General features: G+C 40.7%; 1 protein-coding gene across 1 annotated transcript; it reads left to right on the plus strand.

Moving 5' to 3' along the window:
• The first annotated feature begins 11,690 nt into the window (after positions 1 to 11,690).
• Positions 11,691 to 12,689, plus strand: LOC116902953 (vomeronasal type-1 receptor 100-like). The gene is given in 3 exon segments (XM_032905278.1): positions 11,691 to 12,251; positions 12,253 to 12,651; positions 12,654 to 12,689. Coding segments are annotated over 3 exon segments (990 nt in total). The 5' UTR covers positions 11,691 to 11,696.
• Positions 12,690 to 25,072: the final 12,383 nt, after the last annotated feature.

Below are 25,072 nucleotides of genomic sequence, written 5' to 3' on the forward strand. Positions count from 1 at the left end.
ACCAATTCAGGACATTCACTAAATCTCTTTTCCTCAGGCTCTACTCCAATTTTTCCCTACAGTTCTCTTGGACAGGAAAAATTCTGGGTCAGAATTTTTGAATGTGGAATTGCCACTTAGGCCCTCCAGTCTTTCTACTGGAGATGGACTATACAAGTTCCTCCTACCCACTATTGAGCATTTCTTCTAATGTGAGGCTGCCGTGCCTGGGGAAAGGGGCTCTCCACAGAGATCTCTGGCCTGGCTAAGTGCATGTGTTTGGGCAAAGGGAAGAGAGATCATACAGAGAAAGGGGACTGCTTCAGCCTACTCTGCTGCTGGTCCTGCTCCTTTCCACCACAGCCAATTCAGTTGCTGGGGCTGGGCTGATCAAGCAGGAGACAGACTAGCTGGCAAAGGGAGCAGGGGAGCTTCTGGTGGCGATTTCAGGATAGCCAAACTCTTCTCCAAGCAGTGGTGTTACAGCTCTTATGACAGAAGCTCTCAGAAGATAGAATAATTCCTGCACCCTGCACCCTTCAATCTTGAACACAATTCTTAAATACAGTTTTTGGATGGGTGAGTGTCTGACAGCAGGTACTTCCTATATGTTTTGCCTGAAAGCTTGGGAAGACCTCATTTACTTATTTGGGAGTGTGTTCCTGTTTCCAGGATTGATCTGTCTCTACCCTATTTTACCTGTGGTCACCACTTCGACTGTAGAGGAGGAGCTTGGGGCATTTCCCTACGTGATTAGTCTATCTCAAACCTCTCTACAGGGTTTTGTGTGGGACTGCAGCTAGTGAGCCCTTCTTCTCCTAAAAGGCTGGGAATGTGCCTGCCATCCCTTTTAGAGTATCTGGGGACCAGCCTATCTTAACCAGGAATCAGGGTAGCTTTCACAGCCTGACAGTCCACAACCTAAGGTCCCTCCCTTTGAGTCTCAAGCATCAATCACCTCCTAGGTCTCTAGTACACTAGATGGTCCCTCCACCTTCCTTAGGGAAAGGTTGTAATGAACTGAGGAGGAAGAAAAATCCATAGTAAGAGCAGCAGTCTCAACTAACCTGGAAATCAGAGATCTCTCAGACATTAAGCCACCAACCAGGCAGCATACACCAGCAGATATGAGGTCCCTGACACATACACAGCAAAGGACTGCCTGGTCTGACCACAATGAGAGAACATGTAATTAACACCTGATATACGTGAGGGTGTAGAGATTGTGGAGGTCTGGTGCAGTGAGGTTGGGTGTGGGGACAACCTCTTGCTGATGGGGGAGGAGGTAGTGGATGAGGAGCATTTAGAAAGGGGGCTGGGCCGAACCTTGCTGATCCCATCCCACAGCTCCCTGCTCCCAAACCCCGTGGGAGAGAGCTGATCACCCAGAAGTGTGGGCAATCCCGAGACTGCAGGACAGGAGAGACTGCCACTTCTGCCCACCTTTGCCCACATCCTTGGCCCAAGAGGAAACTCTATAGTGCCTCTCAGCATGGGAAGTTAGGAGCAGTCAAGCTGGAGGAGCCCTGAGGTCCGGATTGTGTCCAGATGTAAGCCAACCGGGTCAGACAGCTCCCAGCACCCAAATCCCGTGGGAGGGAGAGCTGGACCTTCAGAGGGGCAAACATCCCTGGGAAACCAGAGGAGACTACTCTCTGCCCACATTTCTGACTCTAGAGGAAAACACCTAGCGCCACCTGGGCTCCCTGCACACAGAGACACAGGAAAAGTAGGGGTAGGCCCTTCTGGTTCCTGCCCTCATGGAGAGCATAAAGTCAGCCCTGAGGAGTGTCTTCTGGCCTGAGACCAGAGGTAAGACCAACTTTTCTGCCCCAAGTGACATGCCTGGTGGACTCAGAACACACAAAGGCAAAATTCTTCTGGGACCAGGCACTTACGGTTTCTAGCTGGCGCCCAAACCTCGCTGACCCTGGCCCACAGCTCCCTGCTCCCAAACCATGTGGGAGAGAGAGCTGATCGCCCAGAAGTGTGGGCAATCCTGAGACTGCAGGGCAGGAGAGACTGCTACTTCTGCCCACCTTCGCCCACATCCTTGGCCCAAGAGGAAACTATATAGTGCTTCTCGACATGGTAAGTTAGGAGCAGTCAAGCTGCAGGAGCCCTTCAGTCCAGACTGTGCCTGGATCTGAGCCGACCTAGTCAGACAGCTCCCTGCACCCAAATCCCGTGGGAGGGAGAGCTGGACCTTCAGAGTACTTTGGTACTTGGTATCTGTCTAGAAAATTGTACATATCCTCTGGATTTTCCAGTTCTGTTAGGTATATGCTTTTGTAATAGGATATGATGATTTTTTTAAAAGTTCCTCATTTTCTGTTGTTATGTCATCCTTTTCATATCATATTTTATTAATTTGGACACTGTCAATTTGCCCTAGGGTTAGTCTGGCTAAGGGTTTATTTATCTTATTGATTTCTCAAAGAAACAACGCCTGGTTTCGTTGATTTTTGTAGAGATTTTTTAATTCTACTTGGTTGACTTTGGCCCTGAGTTTGATTATTTCCTGCCATCTATTCCTCTTGAGTTTCTTTACTTCTTTTTGTTCTAGAGATTAGTTTGTGCTCATTTGCTTGAGGGGAAAATTAGAAAGTTGGGTTGACCACATTGTGTCCCTATCTAACTTGCAGATGTGTCAAGGAAGCTTGGAGAAAAGTTTGGGCCCAGCTCTCCCAGGACAGCTGTTACCCAACAGAGCAGAATCAACTCAACAGGTAAAATGTTCCACTGGGATACGCTATGTCCCTGCTCTCCAGTGAGAACTTGTCACTGACAGCCACTAAAATTAGAGGCTACAGAGATGCATTAAAGACTCCATTCACCTAGGCCTGTGCAGGATCTCCTCAGACTCAGGGTCCACCTGCCCTGCCACTTCCATGTGAGTAAGTGCCCAGCACTGGAGCACAGAGTCAGAAGGTGGTTGGATCCCAGGCAGTCTGTGGGAGGAGCTCTGGAACTGCATGGGGAGTTTCAGCACCTGCTATGGTGTGGCTGAGCTCTGAGGGACCCTCAGCACAGGGCACTGTGTTCTGCATCAAGTGCATTTTCTTCCTAGGATATTCATTTCCTTAAGGTCCTAAAATTAATTAATTTTTATGGGATGTAAGTTAATTTTAATTGCAATATAATTTTCTAACCTAAATATCAAATTTACTTTATCATTCGTCAGTTGTAAGGTATAATTTCTATAGTGTTTCAGAAGTGAGCCTTTGTATGTGTCTGGAAAGGTAGCTATGTTTTACTTTCAAATGTAAACAAATACACTTGATTTTGCTTATGTTGATTATGTACTATAAAAGGAATAGTGTTGACATACTGGCTCCTAGAGTATGAAGATTTTAGAAGTTCTAAAAGCCTTTGAAAATCAAATGGGTTGTATGTTCAAACCTCACCTAACAAAGGGCTCCTTGCTGACTTTTACAGACTGCAATTTCTTAAGAACCTTTCCATTTGCTGTTAAAATTCACAAATATGTCATCCTTTTTTCTCATTCTGCCTGGTGGAATGGTCACCTGAGTCACTTTGGTGATAAGGTCACATGGCAGATTGTTAAAAAACAGTGAACATAGTCCTAATGGACATGTTATTTGTGTTCATTAATCATGTCCGTGTTGTAGTCTTTAAACAAATGTCCCCTGTACTGTTCTGATACTAGAAATGCCAGACAAACACACCGGGAGGGAGATCACAGCTGCTTAGCAGCAAAGCTGAGCATCTGAGGAAGCGTCACTGGGTAATGAGGGACGCAGGTTCTGCTGCAGCACTGTGTGGGGTCCATGTCGGTGGCTATGCTATGATGCTCCTCCTCTGGGATATCTGTTCCTGCTGATTCTGGAGGCTTATTTAGAAACACTGGAAACATTCTCACTGCCAGTCTAAGCCTGAAGACACAGATACAAAAGTTCTAAGATTTAAAAATACAATTCTTATACAGTCTTTCATAAACAGTTGGCATACTTGAGTTCAAGGTCTCTTTCTATGGTTTCTCCATTACATTCTCACGGTTCATTTATTTCTGGTTTCTCTGAAATGGCACTGGAACCTGCTTTTGTCTTCTGAAATTTGCCAGCCTTTTCTGCCTACTTTCCTTCTAGGTTTAAGTTAGGATTATGTGAAAGGTAGACAGCCTGACTGAGTAACCTCATCCTCAAGTCCTTTTCATTAAGGGCCAGTGTCACCTCCAAACTCACCTATTTGATGATCATATTATAGGTCATGTTTGTCCTTGATTTGGGTAACTGCGCAATGACATAAAGGCAAAACTCAGGGCTTCCTTGATTCAGGCTGTACACAGAGTTTCAATTCCTCTGCACTGAGCAGCCACGGCCTTCACAGTGGACTTGTACTGAGCACTGCTCGGGTTCCTATTTCCCATGTCATGTTCCATACAGGACTCCTTTCCTAATCTGCCCAAATGCCTTCCTTTCCTTTCCCCCAGTGAAGGCTCACCTAACTGACCCTGTTTCAGAAACCAGTGACCTTTCCTGCGCTATGTACACTAGGCACAGAATTCCATGTCTCTTGGAAATAGCCTGTTTTGTTACATTGTGCAAAATGCAAAGTGCATGCTACAACAGATCATCCCAGGCCTGTCAAAGGTTACTATCTCCTGCCCTCTATGTTCCATGAGTGTCCCTTAAACATTCTGCAGATTTGAGAATATGGGAGATCTCTCATGGTCTCCTAAGCCATGCTCAGCCAAAAAGGTCTGATCTGCTGAGGCTCGGCTGGGAAGGGACAGGGTAGAGAATTCTGTTTGGTGAGAATCTGAGGAGGGCTCATACTCATCAGAGTGTTTCCCATAGAAAGTACACATCTGTCTGCAATCTGCATGCTTTATTGATTCTTTTTTTGTTTGGTGTTTCAAGACAGGGTTTCCATGTGTAGCCCAGGCTGTCCTGGAACCTACTCTGTAGACTAGTTAGGCCTTAAACTAGAGCATGCACATAACTCTGCCTTTGAAGTGCTGGAATTAAGGTGTGTGCTACTATTGCTCAGAAATGGCTCTTACGGTACAAAATTATACATATTTGTATGGCTAGGAAATTTGAAGGTAGCAGGATGACTAGAGAAATGCTAATCTGTGTCTTTCCTGGTAAGCTGGTGTTTGTGTTGGCAAGCAATCACATCACTGTAAGTTTTGTCTTTGCAACTGTGGAATTCCACCTGCAGAAATATGGATTCCCAGAATTTCAAATTCAGAATCCCTGAAGCCATAATATTTACAATATCACTGAGGAGTCACAGCCTCTGTGCCTGCCTGACCTTCCTAACAGCTTCAGGTTTGCAGGGCTAAGGTTTCTGAAGTGACCCTGCCACTAGCACAGCCTGCACCCACACAGCAGAGCTGAGAGCACACTGCCTGAGTGGTCTGACAGCATGATATGTTCATAAAAATCATGTTTTATTTTATTTTATTTTTTCTTGGGTATTTTTATATTTACATTTCTTTTTTTTGGGGGGCTTTTCATTATAGTCTTTAATTAGAACTCAAACCCCAATCCCTTTGACATATTCCGATACCATAGACACCAAAAAACTTACAGAACATGCTACCAGAAAACCACAGTATCTCCCAGAGTGTGTAACTTTGCCCATCAACTTGCGAAGATTTTGGGGCTGTGGAATAACAAGGTTTGGGGGACTCAAAGAATAGACAAATCTAAAAAAAACATAGGATTCTGCCAGTTGAGTCTATGATGAATCAGGCTTTTATTTTTATAACTTTCTTTTTCAAGTTATTTCTAAAGGAAATAAAACCACCCTTTTTCTTCAGTGGCTCTGCTACAGACAGATTCTGGCCATTCACTATGATAAATTGATGGATGTTTAGTTTCATCTGTCAATTTCTTTAAAGTAAGTTATATTTAGGAACATTTATCTCCTTTTAGCCACTGGTTATGTCATTTGGATTTAGTTACTAATGGCATGTATTACTTTTAGTTTTTAAAATGAGTGACCATTCTTAACAGCAAGATGTCATTCTTTTTAACTTAAAAAAAAGTGGTTGTGAGAAAAGAAAAGAAACCAACGTTGATTTTTTGGGAAAGTGAACTTGAAGACATTGTTCCCGTCAGTGTCCCAGAAATCAACTCTTCTGTTTGTGATTGCTTTGAAAACTGAATCCTAGGAAATACATTTTTTTCCTCAGGAGACTCTCATGAATACCAAGAGCAATGTAATTCTTCATTTGTGCTTGCTTGTCATTTGAACTCCATGAAACTTAAAGCAAAATTTGAAGCTCAATGAAAGCACTAATGTTTGCTTTAGTAGCTGTCTTACTTGCATTTTTGCCCTTTTGAAAGACTGTGTGAGATTGCTACTTATTTCTTATCATAAACTATATTTTTTTCTGGAAAGAATCATGGTATGAAAATAAATAAGATAGAAGATGTTAATAATTACAAGAAAGACAGAGCCCAGGGAAAGTCATTGCAACATTGTTATCCTGATTATTATAGAGAGAAGGTATAGATACTTACTAAGCAGAGAAAGAAACAGTTGGTTTTGATTATATTAAAGTGATAAGACTTATAAAATAATTTAAACATAGCAACACAGTGAAACATAATGTTTAAAAAACATTTTTTTAATCCTTCAGGAAATGACATTAGAGTGATGAAGTGTCAGGTCTTGTTTTGGCTTAATAGTCCCTCCACCTCTACCTATAAGTTACCCTTATCCTAGGTGATCTTTCTAGCCTAACATGGAATACATTACTACATACATCTTTGATAATTTGCTTTTTTCTCTCAAGGTTTTGATTTTTATCTTTGTAAATCAATTTTAACTCATGATAATTACTTAATGTGTTTGTGTAAGCACTCCACAATGCATTTACTAGGTCCATTATTAAGGACATTTAAGATTTTTTTTTTTTTTTTTTATTAACTTGAGTATTTCTTATGTACATTTCTGAGTGTTATTCCCTTTCCCAGTTTCGGCAAACATCCCTTCCCTCCCCCTTCCTTATGGGTGTTCCCCTCCCAACCCTCCCCCATTGCCTCCTCCCCCGACAGTCTAGTTCACTGGGGGTTCAGTCTTAGCAGGACCCAGGGCTTCCTTCCACTGGTGCTCTTACTAGATATTCATTGCCTATGAGGTCAGAGTCCAGGGTCAGTCCATGTATAGTCTTTTGTAGTGGCTTAGTCCCTGGAAGCTCTGGTTGCTTGGCATTGTTGTACATATGGGGTCTCAAGCCCTTCAAGCTCTTCCAGTTCTTTCTCTGATTCCTTCAACGGGGGGCCTATTCTCAGTTCAGTGGTTTGCTGCTGGCATTCGCCTCTGTATTTGCTGTATTCTGGCTGGAAACACATTCTTTTTGTAATCCATTTTTCAGTAAACATACAAAATAATAGAGTTTGAAGTAAGCTCTGAGATAACTATTTTCTGACATGTACACAGTCAATCACAGTAAGTAGTACTTTTCAAATCAATAAGCCCAGGAAAAAAGATTGATTTGCATTTCTATTTTTTAAATATATAAGATATTTTATTATATTATTTTAATTAATCCATTAAATTAATTATTATAATGGCTCAGCCGTTAAAGGCTAGGCTCACAACCAAAAATATTTACATTTCAAATGCTATCCCTTACCTCCTCTCCAAAACCTCCTCCCCAACTAAGTTTCTTTTTTTCCTTTCTTTTCTGATTAGCTCAGTGTAATTAAATAAATGCACACATTTCCAGAAACAATGTTGGAGAAAACATTTTAGAATTCTTGTACTCCTTAGTCAGCTAGTGATAACAGGTATATGATGCTGGCTACTAATTTGAACTCTAGAGGTGTGACTTCCTTCCATGAAATGAAATTACAGTCCTTTGCCACTCAGTACACAGAGATCACAAAACAACCTCCATAGTGTGTGCTCCTGGTGGCGTTTGCCCCATAAATCAACTACCATTGTCCTTGATCATTGGGAAACAGAACTATCTCCTTCTCCCCATCCCCAACTTCCACTGTGTTCTGATTCTTGTGATGGGGATTGGGAAAACACACCCATAAGTTTTATAAAAAAAACTGCACAATACAACGGAAATAATTAGCAACTATCCATTATATGTAAAATATTATTTAAAAACCTATCTAGAATACATGATCAATAATCTTATAAAGGATGAACCTTTTCTAACTATGCTATAGAATTTTTTATTCAGGACATCTGCACTGTTAACCATTTTCCCCAACTAGACTGCCTGAGGTCTAATGCCTTAACCAATACCCCATACTTTTGAACTTAATCCCATTTACCTCCCCTTAATAACTTCCATTACAATATCCCATGCTCTAAATAAGTTATAAGACAATTTCATCCACAGCCTTGTCTTTCGGTGATGAATTTTTACTCTGTAAAGCAGTATTTTTATTACATAAAGGAATTTGGTTACAAAATTACATGTCCCATAGGGTGGTGTCTCTGCTACATACTTTCAGGTCAACTTGACACAAGCTAGAGTTAGTTTAGAAGAGGGAACCTCAACTCTGAAAAGGCAAATACCAGACTGGCCTGTGAGCATGCACATGGTGCATAATCTTGGTTGATGATTAATTTGATATGGAAGAGCCCAGCTCACTATGGATATTTCCCACCTGGGCTGGTGGTCCTATGTACCATGGGAATGTAGATTGAGCACGCTATATGGAGCAATGTGGTAAACAACACTACTTATGCTTCTCCATCAGTTACTGCTTCCAGGATCCTGTCTTAAGCTATTCCTCAGCCACCCTGGATGAAGAACTATAGGCTGTATGGTGAACTAATCTCTTTCCCCATCTTGCTTTTGATCATGGTATTTTATTACAGAAAAAGTGAAGAACTGACCAAGACAGAATATGTTAATAGAGTATGAGGTATTTCCGTGACAGAACTGGTGATGTGATTTTTGAAGAATGTGGAAGGATTTGGAAACTTTGGGCTGTAAAATACATAGAATGCTGATACCTTTGTTGGTTATTCTGTGTGGTCTTAGTATATAATGCTGGGACCAGTGCAGATGTTGGAGGCTTGTCTTCCGAAATTCCATAGGGAAGTTAGGGAGCCCCTTAAAGATTCTATGAGGGCCATTCATATTTTAAGTTAAGAACCACTAAAGTAGAATCTTTGCTTTGCTGGAACAATTAAAATTTTCTGAAGTGTTTGTTGGGCTCATCACACAGACATGGTGGTCCAGATATTGCTGAGGCTGAATCTTGTGCAAGCATCCAAGTTCTTAGCTTAAAAGTCTCAAATTGTACTGGTTCTAAATGCAGGAAGGGATCAGGGAGTGGTGCTGTGGCTTGTCACCTTAGAGCAAGGTTAGAGTCCATGAACAGAGTTAAAGAGAGGCTACCAATGAAGCTTCAGCCCAATTGAAGTACAGATCCAATCAATCTAGGATGTCGGTATCACAGGACCCCTACCAAGGGCAGCAGCACCTGCTGTATCCCACGTAAGTCTAGGAGATAAGCTGTGTGTGCTATGGAGGGCTTTCCCAGCACTGTGGAGGAGTCCAGAGGATTCTTAATGAGTCCCAGAAAGTGACACCCTTTTATACCTGTTGAAGTTCGTTGAATTTGTTTTTGACTTTGCATTGGTTCTTCCTTTTGGAAACAAGAAAATACTTAAGCTGTTATTTATTTTACAGGAGCCCATGATTAAGGGACTTTGAACTTTTCAAGGGATTTGGAGTTTTATGAAGAATTTGAAGATTTACAGAGTTTGTAAGTATTTTAGAGAAACTTTGAAAATATTAGGGAAATAATATTTTACAGACTGAAAATTTTGGAGAAGATTTGAATGTTGAAAGAGATTTGAAGATTTAAAAAAGATTTAAGTTATAAAGTATTTGTAACTTTCACATTGTGATGTTGATATTAGTATAATATCTTGGGAAAGAAAAATAGACAAGGTTACAGTATAACAGTGATGTGTTTGAGTGTCAACTTGACAAGGGTTCACCTGTGCCAGCTATTTGGTTCATTCGTTTGTTTGTTTGTCTTTTTGACCCACGATAGACAATTTCAGAAGAGGGAAAGGAATGTCAGTTCAGATAATTCTCCCACTAGACTGATATATGGGCAAATTTGTGATGAATTTTCTTGATTGGTAATCTATGTGAGAGGACCCAGCTCAGTGTGAGTATAGGTGCTGGGCTGGTGGATACTTAAGAATACAGACCAGGAAAGCCAAGAAGCAAAAAGCCAGTAAATCCCACACTTCCATGATTGTCCATCAGTTCTTGCCTATAGGTCCCTGCCTTAAGTTCCTCCCTCAACCACCATGGACAATGGATTGTTAGCAGTAGCATGCAATAAAGGTTTTTCTAACTTTTGCTTCTGTTGATTATGTACTATAAAAGGAATAGTGTTGACATACTGGCTTCTAGAGTGTAAATATGTAGAAGTTCTAAAAGCCTTTGAAAAGAAAATGGGTTGTGTGTTCAAACCTCACCTAAGGAAAGGCTACTTGCTGAACTTTATATACTGGAATTTCTTAACAGCTTTTCCATTCCCTGTTTAAATTCACAAATTATGTCATCCCTTTAGCATTTCAACAAAATATATAGGACATTGATGAATATGAACTTACAGTTGGCATATCAGGAAATTGGAGAAGAATCAAACCTCAATTGTGGAAGGAGGGAATGTAGACTCCTATAGAGTTTCTCTTTCAAGACTGAGTTGGACCATTACCCTATAACACTGCAATAGGAGATATACCCAACTCTTTTCATTGTAGTTATATTCCCCCTGACTTAATATGCTGAAGGCAGACATGCAGAAAATTCCTGCTGACATTGGCCCACTTTGTTCTTCTCTTAGAGGGTGTTATGAACTGAGATTAAAAACATGAAGGTACCATTTCAGAGTATTACTCAAAAACTGAATTGTCTACCTGAGGTCTCTGGAATAAACTCCATTCCAATGTTCTGCTGAATTGTAACTTTTATCTTTTATGTTCTGTTTTAGACAGGAATGGAGCTGACCAGTCACTATGACATGCCTTATATCTCCAAGAGCGTAAATATTAGGCATGGCATGAGAGGACCAGCAGGTGAAATATCCACAGAGACCTGCTTGTACTGGAACACTGCCATGTTTGGTGTTGTAAACAGCATGCACTTATATAACTAGTGTCAAACTGACACAGGTCCATGGCTGTATATATGTTCAGGAGGATGTGACTAGAGATCAGCCTTAGGATATTTAAGATCACACTTGGAGGGCATGGCAGAATGTGGGTGGAATGAGAAAGGTTTGAATTCAAAGATCACAATTCCCAACATTTGCTCTAAAAATATATTAAGAAACTTGGTTTTCCTATAGAGTAAAGAAAAGAATAAGTGCATACTCAATCCAAGAGACCCCTTTCAAAGGGAAAGACTGTTTTCTTTCACACAATTCCTCATTGAAAGTCACCCAAAATTAGTAAAACTGTATAATGTTCCTGAAAATCAAGATGTTGTGGATGAAAACAAGGTAAGATGCTGCTCCTGCTCCAGGAAAACCAGCACATGATGGATAAGAAAAGACAATCTATTATGTGTGCAGTATTTAATGTTAAAAGAGCTCATGCACTGATACAGCCACGATAGAACATAGGATCCAGCCATGGCTCAGCTAAGGATAAGTGAGATCAAGAGGCGGATGTGTGGGGTATGAGGTAAAGCTGAGGTCTTCAGTGGAATAAGGTGAGGGGAGCAGTGTTGTCAAGGAGTGATGAGTGAGTTTCCATTCTTTTCTCCTCAGCCACTGTTCTCATATGTGATGAATAAGAACAGCAGACTCCACACTGATTCTAACATAAGGAATACCCTTTTCACTGAAATTGGCATTGGAATCTTAGCCAACAGTCTCCTACTTCTCTTCCACATCTTCAAGTTTATTCGTGGACAGAGGTCCAGACTCACTGACCTGCCCATTGGTCTCTTGTCCCTAATCCACCTACTGATGTTACTGATGGGGGCATTCATAGCCACAGACATTTTTATTTCTTGGAGAGGATGGGATGACATCATATGTAAATTCCTTGTCTACCTGTACAGATGTTTTAGAGGTCTCTCTCTGTGTACCACCTGCATGTTGAGTGTCCTGCAGGCCATCACCCTCAGCCCCAGAAGCTCCTGTTTAGCAAAGTTCAAACATAAGTCTCCCCATCACGTCTCCTGTGCCATTATTTCGCTGAGTGTCCTCTACATGTTCATTAGCAGTCACCTCTTAGTATCCATCAATGCCACCCCCAATTTGACCACAAACAACTTTATGCAAGTTATAGCAGTCCTGCTACATTATACCCTTGAGTTACCTCATGCAAAGCATGTTTTCTACACTTCTGGCCATCAGAGATATCTCTCTTATTAGTCTCATGGTCCTCTCGACTTGTTACATGGTGGTTCTCTTGTGTAGGCACAGGAAACAGATCCAGCATCTTCAAGGGACCAACCTTTCCCCAAAAGCATCTCCAGAACAAAGGGCCACACAGACCATCCTGATGCTCATGACCTTCTTTGTCCTAATGTCCATTTTCGACAGCATTGTCTCCTGTTCAAGAACTATGTATCTGAATGATCCAACATCTTACTATATTCAAATATTTGTAGTGTACATCTATGCCACAGTCAGCCCTTTTGTGTTTATGAGCACTGAAAAACATATAGTTAACTTTTTGAAGTCCATGTGTGTGAGGGTGAAGAATGTTTGAATATTCATTAATGGACAAGATCCTTTAAGAGGAGCCAATGTAGGCATCAGAACTGTCAATCATGGTGTGCTGTCTATGTGCTTTGGTATATGTGAATCATGAAGTTGTTTTTCTGTTAAAATGATTTACTTTAACCAACTCATGATTGTAAACATGGAACAGAAGATTAAACCACATCCCCTTCGATATATGACAAGGATGATTTTATTGACTTTCATTGTTATTTCTCAATAGCCTTTAAGGGTGTCCTGTGAGGTGACACTTGTCCATTATGGTCTTATCCCACATTGTTTGTAAGTATGTTTTAGTGGGTAATTTTTAAAATCAAACTATGCTATCGCCAGCTATTCACTAGCACCAGCAGTCTTCGGACTTCCGTGGCTTTCTCTGAGTGGTATTACTCCAGTTTCCCTGCAGTCTGCCTGCTGCTGATCAGCTCACATTTCCATACCCATGTATACTTCTTTTTGTATCTGTTTTGTTGATTTCACCATGAGTTTGATTATTTCCTGCCTTCTATTCCTCTTGGGTGTATTTGCTTGTTTTTGTTCTAGAGCTTTCAGGTGTGCTGTCAAGCTGCTAGTGTATGCTCTCTCCAGTTAGACACCAGAGAATCATATAAGCCTATAATATAATGGGGTACAGAGCTAAACAAAAAATTGTTAGCTGAGAAATATTGAATGGCTTTGAAGTGCCTAAAGAAATGTTCAACATCATTAGTCATCAGGAAAATGCAAATCAAAACATCCCTGAGATTCCATCTCACACCAGACAGAATGATTAAGATTAAAAAAAAACTCATGTAAAAATAGATGCTGTCGAGGATGTGGAGAAAGAGGAACACTCCTCATTAGTTGGTGGGATTGCAAGCAGGTACAGTCACTCTGGAAACCAGTCTGAAGTTTCCTCAGAAAATTGGACATTGTACTACTTGAGGACCCAGCTATACCACTCCTGGGCACATACCCAAATGAGGTTCAACATACAACAAAGACACATTCTCCACTATGTTCTTAGCAGCCTTATTTATAATAGCCAGAAGCTGGAAAGAACCCAGATGCCCTTCAACAGAGGAACAGAAAATGTGGTACATCTTCATAATGGAGTACTACTCAGCTATCAAAAGCAATTACTTCAGGAAATTCATAGGCAAATGTATGGAACTAGAAGATATCATCCTGATTGAGGTAACCATACCTGCACAGGAGGCAGAAGCACAATGCATATAGTTCCACTGAGACAAAGCACAGTGGAATATTGGTGGCCATTCCTGCTCCTCAGAGGCTGTGGTCCAGTCAAACATAGTCTCACTCCTGGTCAGGTGTGTTCCACTTGCCTGTGGCCATCTCAACTCTGACATTTGTCCTATTCTCTATTTTTTATTTCACTTTTTTTAGATTCACTTTTAGAATATACTGGTGTCTTACATCCTGAAACACAGTTCAGAAGCCAAGAAACACAGAATCAACACTAAATGAAAACCAGGCACTCCAGGGGAACACTGGTCCAAGTCAACACTGTAGGAAAAGGACCCTTGGAGCCCTGAAAAGTAATGGGAGAGGCACAGGAGTCACCCATCTTAAAGAGAGGCATTACAAAGAATGAAATTGGTCCCAATTAAGTGAGAAAAGTTAGAGTTGTCTGTATGACATAAAATTTCTGACCCCAACCACAAGTGTGGCAAGGCAACACAACATTGTCCTCAGACCTCTGCAGATGGCTACCATCCAGGACAAAGTGACTGAGATCAATAGGGAGGTAGAATTCTCGACAGAGATGCTATGCTTCTGTCCTCCACAGTGATAACTTTTCATCCTCCACAGACTTAAAATTGCAAGCTGAAGAGATGCATTAAAAACTCCCTTCATCTAAGTAGGATCTCCTCAGGCACAAAGTACCCCCAACACCGCATGTCAAGCTCCTCTGGGTGTGTGCCCTGCACCCAAGTGCAAAATTAGAAGAGGAAGGTCCCAGGCAGGATAATGGAGGAGGAGCTAGGGGCTTCAGGAAGGTTTTCAGCATCTGCAGAGGAGATGATGAGCACTAATGGCCCCTCAGCTTTGGGGACTTTGTTCTACAGGGTGTAGAGCATGTTTTCATCTTAAGATATTTCATGAAACACCTAAAAATCAGTTAATTCCCCTTTGGAATCATCAAAGTTTTATATTTACATTTTGTTTTAATTGACTGACAATGAAGAACTCCATGTTTGCTCCTTGCATGATGTTTTATAGTTTAGTAATTTAAAACTAATTGTGTATCTGTTATAAAATTGATGGTTTCATTTCATATCTTTATTAAAATACATCCTTTTACTTTTGTTATATTCTTAACCGAAATAAAACTACTTGTGATGTATGTCATTTCTGTATTTTGAGTAATGAAAATTAATTCCAGTGTGCTTGGAAGGAAATGTCCTCGATGTGCCAGCATCATCTAGTAGGAGACAACCTCCCATTACTTCAAAGTTCCCACCAATATTTTCTCCTGAAGTCATTTTATCCAGATTCACTCTCAGAAATTACACACCAGTGCTCTTGGCTAGTTGACTGCATACTATAAATGTCCTGTAAGGAGATCTACCTGAGGAGGTTCTTAGATATTAATTACACACTGAACACAGTGGTAGTTTCCATTCCTGATGTCTAAAGAACCAGGATCCAAATTCCAAGAGCTCAAGAGAAACTATGTCTGTGAATCCTTCCATTGCCCTAGTCAGAGAGAGTCTGTAAAGCCTAACCCTGTAAAGCTGTGTGATTAGCTTTCAGATTTTCTCCATCTCTATCTTTTCATAAGCCCATTAGAACAGGCAAACACAAGCACATGTCTTTCTTAGTGCTCACATGCAGTAACTAATACTCAGAGGGAAAGAGAGAGGAAGAGCTGTACAGAGAGCTGGTCTTGGCTAGTATGTTCTCACTGAGCTGAAATGGCAAGCAAAGTCTGCTCCAGGCTGTGGTCTCCCAGGCTGACAGCTGAGGCAGAGCTGAGGCTTCTCTGTAGACTCCTGTTGTCTGTAGTTCAAGAGAGGACTTAACTCTAATTCTGATTCTGGGTATGTGTGTAAATGTTGTTTGACATCCTAGCTACTAGTCTGAAACTCAAGAGGTACTCAAAATGGTTTTATTTTTTTTAAAAAGTGACAAGATACTTGTCAGAAGTAGCCACCATTTCCTATTCCAGTTGTTCTCTAGGCATCTGCCATAGCAGTCCTACAGTCTTGTACTTCATGCCCCCAATGGACACAGTGCTGACAACTGTTTGCTGGTGGCTTTCTTCCTTGGTGCACCAGTGTCTCCCAAATCTTCCTAGTTCTCCAGATAGAATTGTGCAACAAAGAGAGGACATGATTCAGTTCCAACTCATCCCAATCCCACTTGCCTGTGGAAAAGTCTTTTCCCATTCTAAACCCATGTCAATCTCACATTAGCTCACAGAGGGGATGAGGGGATGAGAACATGGTAAGTGTAGGCTGTGTGATGGTGAGAACATGATTCACAGATCTATGAATGGAAGAGCAGACAGGAGCCCATCAAAGCTGACATACTCCATGCATTTCACATGCCCTTTCCACACCAGGACATGGCAGGCTGACTTCCTATTGAGAGGATGAAAAAGATGTGTCTGTCCTTCCTACTTCTCCTTGCGTCAGTGCACTTACAGTTCTATAAGCACAATCCTTCAGGACATCTGCAGAGGGGTTTCCTCCTCCCATTACACTCTCTATCTCCCTCAATATCACAAGTTCAGGTAACTGTCCTGAGCACTTGTCATCTGTGTGAGGCTCATTTAGTGATGCCAGGCAATACATGGCTCTCCCTGCATAGCACTGTGTCTGCAGTCATAGCTTCATTGAACTCTGCAGTGCAGGGAAAGGTAACTCTGTCATCTTGCAGGGGACATTCCCACAAGTGACTCTAGTAAAAGAGAGTTCTGGTTTTTCTTGGTCATTTCATCCTCCTTGACTATATCACTTTCCTGATCTGTCCATCAAACTATTTCTGCCCTTTTTTTCACATGGGACCAACTTTCCCAAACCTATATCAACTTTTCTGTGATTTACTTCTTTTTACACAGAGTGTCAGGTATCTATGAATAAGCCTGTGTTTTCACTGTGTAATTAAGGATATGTATTCACACCAAAAGAGGTTTTCTCAGGAAACTCACATAGCAGTCATTCTTTTCTGATTGGGTGATGTGTCTTAAATGACATTGCTGATTGTGTACAACCTCTGTCCCTCTCTTCTGAGGCCATGCTATGCTGGGCTGTGTAAGCAGTGAAGACTTGGCTGAGAAGGACCACTCCATAGGATGCCTATGATTTGCTGATGGTTCCATCTCCATCACACTGCTACTCATGAGATGACAAGTCTAGAAGTTACTGTGTACATTTCTTCCTGTCATAGATCATTTAGAGACGTTTATACCACATAGTTTAACTTGCATGTCTGATTGACAAAAGCGTGGTGCAATATTAGCAGATAGCAGGATGACAGCAGAAATGTCATGTGTCTCTCCTGGCCAGGTGACACTGGTGATAGCAAGATGGCATGCCCCCTTCCTGGTCAGTCTTCTGGATCAAAGAGGCATCTGAGATGTTTGCCTCTACAAGATCAAAGTTTTCAAATGGTTTAAATGACTCTTCCCCTAAAGTCATTGTTTTATGAGATTGTTCCCATTTCCTAGTTCATGGATTTCACACTAGCATAAAGATAATAGATACCATTGCTAAGGTAGGATAAATACATTGTTAACAGTGTTTTGCAATTAAGGTTTAATAGTTTGCTGCTAATACTTCTCCTTCCCTCCTTCTCCTCCTACTCTTCAGCCTTCTGCCACATTTTTGGCTTTGTTTCTGACTTCTGCTGAAATTGAGACCAAGGCAATCAAACTCATCATATAAAGAATATAATACTGCTCCCAAACACTGTGGGAGAAAGAGCTGATAGCCCAGACGTGTGGGCAATCCTGAGATTGCAGGGCAGGAGCGGCCGCCACTTCTGCCCACCTTTGCCCACATCCCTGGCCCAAGAGGAAACTGTATAGGGCCTCTGGCACAGGAAGATAGGGACAGTCAAGCTGCAGGAGCCCTGAGGTCCAGACTGTGCCCAGATGTGAACGACTCCAGTCCAACAGCTCCCTGCACCCAAATCCTGGGGGAAGGGGAGCTAGACTTTCAGAGTGGCAGACACACCTGGGAAACCAGAGGAGACTACTCTCTGCCCACATTTCTGTGCACAGGAATCCAGGTGAAGGAGGGACAGGTCCTTCTGCTTGTTGCCCTCATGGAGAGCTGAAACCCAGTCCTGAGGAGTGACTTCAGGCATGAGACCAGAGGTAAGACCAACTTTTCTGATCCAAGTAACCTGCCTGGTGGACTCAGGACACACAAGGGACAATTCCTCTGGGACTGGACACTTCCAGTTTCTAGCTGGCACCCAAATGTAGCTGATCCCGGCTCACAGCTCCCTGCTCCCAAACCCCGTGGGAGAGAGAGCTGATTGCCCAGACATGTGAGCAATCCTGAGACTGCAGGGAAGAAAGACCGCTACTTCTTCCCACTTTTGCCCACATCCCTGGCCCAAGAAGAAACTGTATAGGGCCTACAGGAACAGGAAGATAGGGGCATTCAAGCTACAGGAGCCCTGCGGTCAAGACTGCACCTAGATCTGAACGGACCCACTCAAAGAGTTCCCTGTACCCAAATCACAAGGGAGGGAGAACTAGACCTTCAGAGGGACAGACACACCAGGGAAATCAGAGGAGACCACTCTCTGCCCAACCTTCTGAATCTAGAGGAAAACACCTAGCACTATCTGAGCCGCCTACCCACAAGGACCCAGGAGAAGTAGAGGCAGGCCCTTCTGGTTCCCGCCCACAGGAACAGCTGAAAGACAGTGGACAGAAATGATGACACGCCAAAAGCAGAACACTCTGTTCCCATAACTGGATGAAAGAAAACAGGAAAGCAGGTCTACAGTACTCCTGACACACAGGCCTATAGGGTAGTCCAGGAACTGTCTGAAATATCAAAACAAGGTAACAACAGAGACAACCTAATGGCAAGAGGCAAGCACAGGAACCCAAGTAACAGAAACCAAGACTACATGGCATCATCGGAGCCCAATTCTCCCACCAAAGCAAATACTGAATGTCCAAACACACAAGAAAAGCAAGATCTAGATTTAAAATCACATTTGATCATGATGATGGAAGACATTAAGAAAGACATAAAGAGCTGCTTTAGAGCAATGCAGAAAAGCACAAGTAAACAAGTAGAAGCCCTTAGAGGAAACATAAAAATCCCTGAAAGAATTATAGGAAAACAAAATCAAAGAGGTCAATGAATTGAAAATGGAAATAGAAAGAATAAAGAAAGCACAAAGAGAGACAACCCTGGTTATAGAAAAACAAAGGAAGAGACAAGGAGCCATAGATGCAAGCATCACCAACAGAATACAAGAGATAGTAGAGAGAAACTCAGGAGGAGAAGATTCCATAGAAATCATCATCACAACTGTCAAAGATAATGTAAAATGGAAAAAGCTACTGGCCCAAAACACACAGAAAATCCAAAACACAATGAGAAGATCAAACCTAAGGATAATAGGTATAGAAGAGAGTGAAGACTTCCAACCCAAAGGACCAGTAAATATCTTCAACAAAATCAAAGAAGAAAACTTCCCTAACCTAAAGAAAGAAATGCCCATAAACACACAAGAAGCCTACAGAACTCCAAATAGATTGGACCAGAAAAGAAATTCCTCTTGCCACATAATACTCAAAACACCTAATGCACAAAACAAAGAATATTAAAAGAAGTAAGGGGAAAAGGTCAAGTACCTTATGAAGGCAGACCTATCAAAATTACACCAGATTTCTCACCACAGACTATGAAAGCCAGAAGATCCTGGACAGATGTCATACAGACCTTAAGAGAACATAAATGCCAGCCCAGGTTACTGTATCCAGCAAAAGTCTCAATTAACATAGAGGAAGAAACCAAGATATTCCATGACAAAACCAAATTTACACAATGTCTTTCTACAAAACCAGCCTTACAATGGATAATAAATGGTAAAGCCCAACACAAGGAGGCAAGCTATACCCTAGAAAAAGCAAGAAACTAATTGTTTTGCAATAAAACAAAGAAAAGACAAGCACACAAACATAATCTCAACTTCAAAAACAAAGAGAACAGGAAGTAGAAATCACTATTCCATAATATCTCTCAACATCAATGGACTCAGTTCCCCAATACAAAGAAACAGATTAACACACTGGATATGTAATGTGGAGCCAGCATTTTGCTCCCTACAGGAAACACACCTCAGGGACAAAGACAGACAGTATGTCAGAGTAAAAGGCTCGAAAACAACTTTCCAAACAAATGGTCTGAAGAAGCAAGCTACAGTAACCATTCTAATATCCAATAAAATCGATTTTCCAACTTTATTAAGATTACAGAAGTCCTTATAGAAGGAATGAACAAAAAAATCCCTTAAAGAAAATGATAAAAAGACAAAATGTTCAGGAAATCAAGAAAACCTTTAAGGACTGCCAAGAAAACAACAACAAAAACAAGAATAAAAATAGGTGAAGGAAATTGTTCAGGACATGAATATTGAAAGAGAAACAATAAAGAAAACACAAACTGAGGGAATTCTGGAATTGGAAAATCTATATAAGGGAACAGGAACAACAGATGTTACATCATCAACAGAACACAAGATTTGGAAGAGACTCTTAGGGGTTGAAGTACAATAGAAGAAATAAAATCCGCTGTCAAAGAAAATGATAACATTGAAAATCCCTCACACAAAACATTGAGCAAATCTGGGGCACCATGAAAAGACTAAAGCCAACAGTAACAGGAATAAAAGAATAACAAGGTTCCCAGCTCAAAGACCCAGGAAAAAAGTCCAAAAAACTCAGAGAAGAAAATTTACTGAACCTAAAGAAAGGGATGCCTATAAATTTACCAGAAGCTTATGAAACACAAAATACATTGGACCAGAAAAGAGATCCTCCTACCATATGATTCTAATCAAAACACTAACTGTACAGAACAACAAAAGAAATTAAAATCTGTAAGGAAAAGGAACCAAGCAACATGTAAAACAGACTGATTAGAATTACAACTGATTTCTCAAAAGAGATTCTAAAAGTCAGAATGGTTTGGACAGATAGCTAACCAATTCTTAGAGACCATAGATGCCACGCTAGACTACTATGCCCAGAAAAACTTTCAATCCCCATACATGGAGAAACCAAGATATTCTATGATAAAATACAATTTGCAAATTATATATCTACAAAAACCAACCCCACAGAAGATACTAAGAGGAAAACTCTAACAAAAAGAGAGTAGCTACACCCAAGAAAAACACACATGAAAACACAACAAATGAAGAGAATCACACACACACACACAATACTACCACCAACATCAAAACAAAGTAACTAATAATCAATGGTCACTAACATCTCTCAATATCAATGGACATGATTCCCCAATAAAAAGACACAGAATGGATGTGAAAATTGGATTCATCTTGCTGCTGCATGCAAGTAACACACCTCAACACAAAAGATATATATTACCTCACAACAAATGACCTTCAAAAGCTTTTCCAAACAATTGGATTCAAAAAGCAAGCTTTGCTGGAGAGATGGCTCAGTAATTAAGAGCATTATCTTCTCTTCCAGGGAGCCTGAGTTCAATTCCCACCTCTCATGTGTCAATTAACAACTGTCTGTAAATTCAGTTCCAGGCCATGCAACACCCTTACAAAGACATACATGCAAACAAAACACTAATGAACTTGAAAAATGAAAAAATTTAAAATTACTAAAAACATTTGTAAAGTATGTATCTGACTCAGCTGCTTCTTTGTCCTCTCAGAGGGCAGCCATGCTAGGTTCCTGAATGTACACACAGCCTACTATCTATAATATTGTCTGGCTTTAGAGTTAGATACCAATTCGGGACATTCACTGAATCTCCTTTCCTCAAGCTCTTCTCAATTTTTTCCCTATAGTTCTTTTAGACAGGAACAATTCTGGGTCAGAACTTTTGACTGTGGAATGGCAACTTAGTCCCTCCACTCTTTCTACTGGAGATGAACTATACAAGTTCCTTCTCCCCACTATTGAGCATTTCTTCTAATGTTGGGCTGTGGTGCCTGTGGAAAGGGGCTCTCGACAGAGAACTCTGGCCTGGCTTGATGCATGGGTTTGGGTAAAGGGAAGAAAGATAAGACAGGGAGAGGGGACTGCTCTTTTTCCACCACAGCCATGTTACTTTTCTGGGGCTAGGCTGAGCCAGCAGGATACAGACTAGCTGGGGAGGGGGGCAGGGGAGCTTCTGGTGGCAATGTTAGGAGAGCAGAACTCTTCCCCAAGTGTCAGTGTTACAACTCTTATGACAGAATCTCTCAGAAGATGGAATTATTCCTTCACACTTTTGATCCTGAACACAAGTCTTAAATACAGTTTTTGGACAGGTCAGTGTCTGACAGCAGGTACTTCCTACTGGTTTGGCTTGAGAGCTTGGGAAGAACTCATCCACATATTTGGGGGTGTGACACTGTTTCTATGACTGATATGTCTATAGCCCATGTAACCTGTGTTCACTTTCTCAACTATGGAGGAGGGGCTTCGGTCATTGCCCTATGGGATTGGTCTGTCTCAAACCTCTCTACGGGGTTTTGTGTGGGACTGCAGCTAGTGGGGCCTTCTTCTCCTGGGAGACTTGGAATATGCCTGCCATCCCATTTATGGTCTCCAGGGATTCAACCTATCTTGACCAAGAATCTGGGTATTTTCACAGCCTGCCACCCCACCATCTAAGGTCTCTCCCTTTGAGTCCTGTCTATCACTCACCTCCTACATTTCTAGTACACTCTAGAGTGTCCCTCCGCCTTCTTTAGGGAAAGGATGGATAGAGCTGAGGAGGAAGGTGACTCCATGATAAGACCAGCAGTCTCAACTAACCTGGAAATCAAAGATCTCTCTGAGAGTGAGCCACCAACCAGGCCACATACACCAGCTGATAAGATCCCCCCAACACATATACAGCAAAGGATTGCCTGGTCTGACCACATTGAGAGAACATATAACTAAGCTCTGAGACACTTGAGGGCACAGGGATTGTGGAGGTCTGGTGCAGTGAGGTTGAGTGTGGGGACACCCTCTTGGTGAGGGTGAGGAGGTAGGGGATGAGGAGCATTTACAAGGAGGACTGGGAGGGAGATAACAACTGGAATGTACAAAAAAAATGAAGAATAATAATTAAAAAATAAATAAAAATTTCAAAACATGGTTAAAAAGAGAAAACACAGCAAACCTACTGCTATATCTGTCTGTCTAGGACAAAATGAGATACTCCAAATCCTATATACAAACAGAGACTGGAGTGCACTGTAGCCTCACCATTTGAAGAGTGCAATGTACCCTCACCTTGTCATACCTAACTTTTCACTCTTACTTTTTTTATTTTGCTTATTAAAATAGAAAATTCTGCATTTATTAAAATATATACTAAAAAAATAAATTAGTAAGTTCTCATACACGTGAATTAACAGTACACCTGAGAGCTCTGTAACAAAAATAAATAATCCCACCGAAGAGGGATAGACAGCCGGATAAAAGTCAAACTCAGGGATAAAACCAATAAAATAGAAAAAAGGAGAACACCAGAAAGAGCCAATGAAACAAAGAATGGGTTCTTTGAGAAAATCAACAGGATAGGCAAATTTTTAGCTAACCTAACTAAATGGCACAGAAAAAATATTCAAATTATCAAAATAAGAAAACGGGGGTCATTACTGCAGTCACAGAGGAAATTCAAAGTATCATTAGGTCTTACATAGAAATTTTTACTTCAAATTTTTTTAAAAAATCTAAAAGTAAAGCATATTTTTGCAATAGATATAACTTACCAAAGTTAAATCAAGATCAGGTAGACTATTTAAATAGTCCTAGTGGCTCTTAAGGAAAGAGAACCAGTCATAAAATGTCTCCCAACCAAAAAAAGCCCAGGACCAGGTTTTGGCAATATATTAGACATTCAAGGAAGAGCTAATATCAATATTCCTCAAATAATTTCACAAAACAGAAAAAGAAGGAAATTGTAAAATTCCTTTTATGAGACTGCAGTCCTTGATATCTGAACTGCACTAAGATTCAACAAAGAAAGAGGATTACAGATAAATTCCTCTTGTGAACATTGATACAAAAAATATTTAATAAAATACTTGCAGAGTGAATCCAAGAACATATCAAAAAGATCATCCACCATAGTAAAGTAGGGTTTGTCCCAGAGATGCCGGGATGTTTCAACATATGGAAATATAACAATGTAATCTACCATTTAAACAAACTGAAAGGAAAAATAAAATGATGTCATTAGCTTCTGAAAATGATCTTAACAAAATCCATCCCCCCTTCATGATGTATGTCTTGGAGAAATCAGGGATTCAAGGCACATACATAAAAATAATAAAGGCGATATAAAACAAGCTGATATCCAATATCAAATTCAATGGAGCAAACTTAAAGCAAATTCCACTGAAATCTGAGACAAGACAAGGCTGCCCACTCTATTCCTATCCAATGTAATATTGAAATTCTAGCAAAAGTGATAGGACAATGAAAGGGGACCCAGGGGATACAAATAAAGAAGTCAAAATATCACTATTGGTAGATGATATAATAGTATATATAAAAATTATATATATTCTCCAAAAATTCTACTGAGAAATTCTAAAGCTGATAACACCTGCATCAAAGTGGCTAGATAACAAAATTTACTCAAAGAAATCTGTAGTGTTCCTTTATACAAATGGTAAGTGGGCTAAGAAAGAAATTAGGGGAACAACACCCTTTAAAAAGCCCATGAATAATATAAAATATCTTAGTGTAACTCTAACAAAGCAAGTTAAAGATGTGACAAAAAAAAGTCAAGTCCCTGAAGAAAGAAAATGAAAAAGATTTCAGGAGATAGAAAAATTCCCCATATTAATTGTTAAGGTCATTTTCAGAAGCTAATGAGATGACTGGTATGATTAACATGGAAAATGGCCATCTTACCTAAATCAAACTGCAGATTAAGTGCAATTCCAGTTAAAATTCCAACACAATATTTCACACATATGAAAAGAGCAATTCTCAATTTCATATGGAAAAACAAAAACCCAGGATATCCAAAACAATCCTGAACTACAAAAGAACATCAGGAGAAATGACTGTCTCTGACCTCAAGCTGTACTACAGAGCAATAATAACAAAAATATTCATGGTAATGGTACACACACAGACTGGTTGTTCAGTGGAATCAACTCAAATTCCTAGAAATAAACCAATAGACCTAAAAAAAATGTGATTTGATAAA

Source organism: Rattus rattus, chromosome 6, assembly GCF_011064425.1.
Source record: "Rattus rattus isolate New Zealand chromosome 6, Rrattus_CSIRO_v1, whole genome shotgun sequence".
Lineage (NCBI taxonomy): Eukaryota > Metazoa > Chordata > Mammalia > Rodentia > Muridae > Rattus > Rattus rattus.